General features: G+C 34.5%; 1 protein-coding gene across 1 annotated transcript; it reads left to right on the forward strand.

Moving 5' to 3' along the window:
- Positions 1–1,894: 1,894 nt before the first annotated feature.
- On the forward strand, positions 1,895–5,764 carry LOC142552682 (fructose-bisphosphate aldolase 3, chloroplastic-like). The gene is made up of 6 exons (XM_075662447.1): positions 1,895–2,304; positions 3,473–3,742; positions 3,903–4,012; positions 4,103–4,193; positions 4,340–4,609; positions 5,158–5,764. Exons 1-6 carry the CDS (start codon positions 2,143–2,145, stop codon positions 5,434–5,436), a joined length of 1,182 nt encoding a protein of 393 aa, XP_075518562.1. The 5' UTR covers positions 1,895–2,142; the 3' UTR covers positions 5,437–5,764.
- The last annotated feature ends 1,472 nt before the right edge of the window (positions 5,765–7,236 follow it).

Here is a 7,236-nt window from a genome sequence, read left to right on the forward strand (position 1 = left end):
ACTGATAGTAACGTCCAAATGGTTTGCTATGTCCCAGGCGTAACAATGACTCACCTCTATTATCAGAATTCTATATTTTTCAAGGGTCGTGAATATTTGGCTCTAGCTTCTAGTGGTAGCGAATCCTTCAAAGTGAAGTCTCTCTTACAAATAGATCATCCCATTGGCTACATGTGACAATTCACTCATGGAATGCCAGCGAAGGACTAGCGCACATGAAATATGTCTCTACATACTGTTGTGTTCTTCAGACATTCAATGAGTAAATTCCTCCCAAGTCGAGAGCACAATCTCTTTGTACGAGAGTATCTCTCGAATTTCCGAATCTCTTACATCTAAAGGCTTAACTGGATTAATCATATTCCCACAAAATATGAAATAATTTTAGAAATATTAATGATGCATTCGTGTATACCAGCGAATCGGGTTCGAACGACTGTTTCAATGTCTGATCCATACTCCCCTCCTACAGTTATTTCAGTTGTACTACTTCCTAATCAAGCTTAATAATAGATCCATGTTTTATAAAAAATGATGCATTCATATTCAATGGATTAATATGAAAACATGTATGGCAAATGGGGTGAGGAACAAATATAATTGATTATATTGGGGTTCTAAAAAGAATAGATGTGATGGACGGGACCCAAGATGGCGAGGAGTGATTGTCGATGTCAAAAAATTGCACGGACAAAAGAGCGCTTTCTAATAGACTTCTAAGTGAAAGAATATGAATGAATCGATCTCATAGCAGAATGAAAATGTTCAAAGACTGTGCAGGAAATGAAACTATGTAATTGATGACGACTTAAAATATTTAATAGGTAATACTCATATCAACAAATACATTTCTTTTCAAGAGTTCATCACTTAACCCGAGCAATCCTTAGAGTTTTTCTTTAAAAAAAATATGATTTTTTTATATGTAAATATTATTGTTATTTTATTATTTAACAAAATAAATAAATAAATAAAAATTCAAAACACATTATAACTTTTTAATTTAAATATATAATGACAAAATATTGCATAAATATATGATAATTATGTTTCGTAGATTTAATTTAAATATTTAAATTTAAGAGTATAAATAATTTAAACTACTAATTATTTTATAAAAAAAAGCAATTGTTTAGGAAATGTCAATATTTCACAAAATAAATATTATATGATAAAAAATAATGAGATCAATAATAATTAAAAATTGTCCAAGTATATCAAAAAAACTTTTAATAAATTGTTTCAAAAATCAATATTTTATAAAATAAATATTTGATCAGCATCATCATTTATGAATAAATTCATAAATTTTAAAGTCAACATGTAAAAATTTAAAGTATAATTAATACACAAAAGAAATAATTATTTAAAAAATCAATATTTTACAAAATAAATATTATATGATCGAAAAATTATGATATCCATATATAATAAAAAAAATTCAAACATACATTATAAACAATGTAGCTAATATTTCTTAATTTTATAAAAAAATTAATTTTTTTAAAAATCGGGCCACCCGAGTTGACCCAAACTCGACCCAACTCACTAAATTTTTTGGTTATGATTTCTGGTCCAACCCAATTTGATTCAAACCCGAAAATCCCCAACTATAACTTGATTTTTTTTGGGTCGACTTAGGTCGGGTCAGTTTTTTATGTCCCTGTATAGTAAGAATGTGGTGTCCGAGATTGAATATGACGAAAAATAATCGTAGTTGTCAAAAAGTTGCATAGATAATGTACGGACAAAAAAAAGAGAGATATTTTAAGACCGTGTAAATATGTGACTACATAATTGAACAATAGTTTAAACAATGATAAATACAATTTATATCATCATCATTTTAAGAACTAAAGTTAAGTGAGACAATATTTAGATGGCTAACGAGAGGGCGTGAGACTATATTCATAGTTTGAGGCGTAAAATGATATTAATACCATCGTTTTCCTGCTCATGAACAACTGTGTTGTGTTAGGTGGATCCGATCGTTCGTTGTTTGCTACTGCCAAGCGGATTCTACGAGAATAATTAAATAACCAGCATACGACTGTTTCGTCAAAATAAAACTGTCCCTTTTCACGGTACTTACCAAAACTTTCTTCAATTCCTCTACGAAGACCAGCGAACTACGAAAAGGTGATGGCTTGCTCGACTGCCGTGAAATTCAACGCCGCCTCCTCATCGTGGATCGCCGATCAACATTCGATCAATCAACGGTCAGGATCGGCGGCTCGTTTCCCCAGTAGCCGTGTCTCCGTCATCCGAGCCGGACCTTATGCTGATGAGCTCATCAAAACTGCTGTAAGCGATTCGTTTAATCAGTTTGATTGTTGGATTATGTGATTATTGTTATTTGTCTCATCGGTTGGAAAAACACGTGAAAGTTGTATATACAGTCTTGGACAATCATTCTCTTGGTCTTGGGGTTGAGTTAAGTGCAAGTTCCAATCTTAACATGATATCAGAGCTCAGGTTACACCGTATCGGTCGGATAAAATACATGAAAGTTGTATATATGATATTGGACAATCCTCCCTTTTAGCTAGCTTGAGTTAGGTCCAAATTTTAATCTTAACGATTGTCAAAAACGTATTGGATTATCATTTTCCGGTTTTGCTTTTTCTTGCAACGTAGTATGTAAAAAAATAAATCTTTACACTTTGCATCGTTTGTGTGCGAGGATTGAATGTGCTATATATGATTTTGTTGCTTGCTGCATAATTTTCCTACATTTTTATCTTTAATATAGATGTTTGTTATACCTTTGCATATTTAATGAGTAACCATCTAGATTAGCACTGATTACTGAAAATTTGAATTTCAAGATGATTAATGCTCAGTTTTTCGTGTCGGGAAAATTGATAGTACTCTAAAAATCCCTTGAAAATTTAGTTGAATAGTCGAATTGGAGATCTTCTAGCTATTTAAGAAGGTAAATATTAAAATTTCTTGTATGCCAAAAGGTTCACGGCTCAAAGGTGTTGTAATGTCATCTTTCACGCCTTTGTTTGTTGACGTTTTTTTTCCATCAACATGCAAGCTGACCTGCACAGCTAGTGCTTTGAATTCCTTGAGTTATCTCTTCTATTTCATCCATTATTATGTGTAAATAGGTTGATTAAATCTAACCCACACCTCTTCTTTTGAATGGTGTGCAAAGGATATTGCCCCCTTAGTCACTAGTTATGAAAACAAGTATGTATTGCTTCCTTCTCATTTTCCTACGGGTCTTTGAGTTTCTTCTCTTTGATCTGTTTTCTGGTTGATAAAGGTCTAAACTTTAAATTCTATTTTAAATATTTTTAATGCCTAGTTTGTATCTTTCCCGTCATATAAAGTCATGTTGGGAGAAACTAACTTGAAGTATCTAAATCCAATATCCAATGGTTTACTGCATTTGTTTGTGGTTTGTGACTTCAAGCTTATTGTCCTTCCTAAAGTGGTTTCTGTTTGCTTTTGTTGGAAATAGAAATCAATTGCTTCTCCAGGTCGGGGAATCCTAGCAATAGATGAATCAAATGCTACCTGCGGAAAGCGCTTGGCTTCCATTGGACTTGACAACACGGAAACCAACAGGCAGGCATATAGGCAACTTCTACTGACCACTCCTGGCCTAGGTGATTATATTTCTGGCTCTATTCTCTTTGAGGAGACACTTTACCAATCAACAACAGGTGGGAAAAAAATTGTGGATTGTTTGCGTGATGAGAATATCGTACCTGGCATCAAAGTTGATAAGGTGAGCTTTTATCGAAATTCATTTTGGTTCGACATTTACTACTAGAAACCCCTAGATGATGTTTGGCATAACTGTTCGTGCTGCCTACAAAATACTTTGTGATGCTACGACCACTTTGTTATCTCTTACTTTCTGTGTTTCCTTTTGTTTTATTTGACAGGGTTTGGTTCCTCTACCAGGATCAAACAATGAATCTTGGTGCCAGGGTTTAGACGGATTGGCGTCTCGCTCTGCAGAATACTATAAGCAAGGGGCTCGTTTTGCAAAATGGTATTGCATTTCGTCCTAAAGTCAATTTTGAATCATAAACACAATCTTTGTTATTTACCACCCTTTTTCCTTTGCATCCAAATAATTTAGGAGAACTGTTGTGAGCATTCCATGTGGTCCCTCTGCGTTGGCTGTTAAAGAAGCAGCTTGGGGTCTTGCTCGTTATGCTGCCATTTCTCAGGTACTTTTTCAAATGTCAATTACACCTATTTTTCAATTCCATCTTTTTTATGATATACTCAACTGTGAAGCTAAGAAAACTAGACGTATTTTTGTGTCTCAAAAAATGGTAGAAAAATGAGGTAATATTATCCGTTTTGTATGCAGGATAATGGTCTTGTGCCGATTGTTGAACCTGAGATTCTTCTTGATGGGGACCACCCGATCGAGAGGACTCTTGAAGTGGCAGAGAAAGTTTGGGCTGAGGTCTTCTACTACTTGGCAGAGAATAATGTCGTCTTTGAAGGGATTTTACTTAAACCTAGCATGGTAACTCCTGGTGCTGACCACAAAGAGAAGGCTTCTGCAGAAACCATCGCCAAATACACACTCACTATGCTCAAAAGAAGAGTGCCTCCTGCTGTTCCAGGAATCATGGTACTAACTCATGCACTTGATAGTGATCACAACTACTTCCCTGCTGTTTCTTGTTTTCATGTAGATTTTTTTTTTCTTTTTGTACTTTTTTGTTCAAATTATTTCATGGTCCTTGTTCTACATAGGGTGCTGGTGATCTAAGGGATGGTTATTTCTTTGGTAACCGAATAAGTTGTTTTGGCTTACTGTTCAGTTCATACTGGGATCAGAAGTTCATTTACGGTTTGTTTATGTTGTTTAATCAAGTTGTGAACACTGGTAATTATGATTCTTTAAAAGCCTAGATACCAAATTGTTTACTAACATTAGCAAATGTATTAATTAATTTAACCACTAAGTCATCTTTATAATGAGTTTATGAGGCTTATTTGGTTGTTTTCACACAACAGTGAACAAATTCAAGAATAATTGCTACAGCTTGAAACGAATATTGCATGAGAAATAAATCTTATCGTTGCATATTTTTCTTCGTTGATCTGTCAAAGCCACCGTTTATATTTATGCTTGTATTGGACCATACACAATTCTAAGTATTTTTCATCTTCTAGTTCTTGTCAGGAGGACAATCTGAAGTAGAAGCGACATTGAACCTCAATGCGATGAACCAAAGTCCCAACCCGTGGCACGTTTCCTTCTCCTATGCTCGAGCGTTGCAGAACAGTGTCCTAAAGACATGGCAAGGACGGCCAGAAAACATAGAGGCTGCGCAGAAATCTCTTCTGGTGCGCGCAAAGGCAAACTCCTTGGCCCAGCTAGGAAAATACTCAGCCGAGGGTGAGAGTGAGGAGGCTAAGACGGGAATGTTCGTCAAAGGTTACACGTACTAAGTGCATCCTCGGTGGTAAAGCTGCATTTAATGCTAGGTTTTTGGTGTTTACTTAGTGGAGCCTTTTGCTAGATTTGGGCGCTAAGGAGATCGCATACAAGAGCTTGTTTTTCTTTTCTTCTTTCCTTTTGTATTGGCTTTTTTAGTGTTAAATATCTATGCTTGAATAATCTTAATAAAGCAACTGGTGCAGTGCTATTGATTTTTCCTTATAAAGGCGGACTCGGTCGAGTTTGTAGCTGCAGGTGGAGTTGATGACTTACTGGTTTTGTAAACTGAATGATGCCTATATGGCTATTGGGGTAATGTTTGAGAGACTGGATTCTATATTTTTCATCATTTATAACAATTGGAGTGTAATAATTGTCTATCCGGGTTTGTTTTGTGGTTTAAAATATTTGAGTTACATCATTGCCACCAACTATAACGTTTGTTAAACTGCAAGCGATCGATCCTCACAATTGATATCAAAGCCAGGTCATTTGTTCACGTCTTTCAAGAAGCATATTTATATACTTATCGGTGGGGAAATGTTGGGTTAAGCATTAAGATGAGTCAAGCTGTTGAGGTTGCACCGTTTGATTTAGTTGGTTACGTGGGTAATATAAAATTGATGTCATATCTTAACTGGTAATACTGGCTCGGTTGGGGGGACATGATCGACGGTAAAGAAAAATAAGATTGATATCTAAGTGATATGAGACAACACCAACAGATAGACACGCACATACGCAGACTCATTGGCCTAAAAGTTCGACCCATTAGCACCCAAATAGGTGAATTATCGCTACCATAAGTATAAGAAAATAAAGTTGTGCGCGGGCTTACATAGCTTTTGACCTATTGGTACGTGTTTGCTCTTAAAAATAACTCTTTTTACCATATTTTTTATAACGCATAATCGCTATTTTTTATGTGCATTGATTAAACATCCGACTAATGTAATAATCTGTAAAACATGTTAGTCAGATGAATCAAATAAATAACATTGTACAAATAATTAATTTGCAACATTTTTTTTGGAGCAAGTTTTAAGATTTTTATATCTTTGAATATCTAGGAAGGGCTCCTTAAAATAAATTAGCAGCCCAATTCTAATAATTATATTACAATATTCATTTAATTTAATTAAACTACATTAAAATTCAGGGCCTCGGCACGGATCGTTCGATCCTACCTGTGGGGGCACTACCCCCACATGATTTAGATGGTCCAGATTTAGCCACATTTGTGATTTTAAAAAAAAATAGTGGACCTCATGTATTTATGGCTAAATCTGAACCCTGGATCTATATGAGGCACTGCCCCCACATGTACGGTGATATTCCCCTCGGCACCAGCATCTCATCAATGCTACATTTTTTTTTACAATTTTCAAAAATAATTAATTGGGAAGAAATCAATCAGACTTCAAGGTCCACGGACTTCAACGTCCTGCTATTTCCTAATATTTAATGATGAAATTAAGTAGTTTTCATTTCATTTTTTTAAAAAAATTAAATAAAATATATATAATAAATAATCACACACACACACATATATATGTATATATATTTTTCGAGTGTAAAAAATATGATGAGTAGTTACCATATATTTGTATGCAATTTTAAAAATTGTATGCTTTTTAAAAGTAAATAAAAAAAATTGATAGTAGTAATAAAAGAGTAAAGGGCGTGTCCTGGAAATGCAACATTGATTTGGCTGTCGGAATCATGTAATTGATTAGGTTAATAATTTTGAGAGAAATGGAATCTATCCCATATGAGTTGGAGACATCTTGGGAAATTATGCTTCTTCATGT

Source organism: Primulina tabacum, chromosome 8 (genome assembly GCF_025594145.1).
Source record: "Primulina tabacum isolate GXHZ01 chromosome 8, ASM2559414v2, whole genome shotgun sequence".
Classification (NCBI taxonomy): Eukaryota; Viridiplantae; Streptophyta; class Magnoliopsida; order Lamiales; family Gesneriaceae; genus Primulina; species Primulina tabacum.

Coding starts and splice junctions, on each gene's coding strand:
- LOC142552682 (XM_075662447.1), top strand. CDS start 2,143: ATGGCTTGCTCGACTGCCGTGAAATTCAACGCCGCCTCCTCATCGTGG. Junction 2,305..3,472: donor ATGAGCTCATCAAAACTGCT/GTAAGCGATTCG, acceptor TGTTGGAAATAG/AAATCAATTGCTTCTCCAGG. Junction 4,610..5,157: donor CTGCTGTTCCAGGAATCATG/GTACTAACTCAT, acceptor TTCATCTTCTAG/TTCTTGTCAGGAGGACAATC.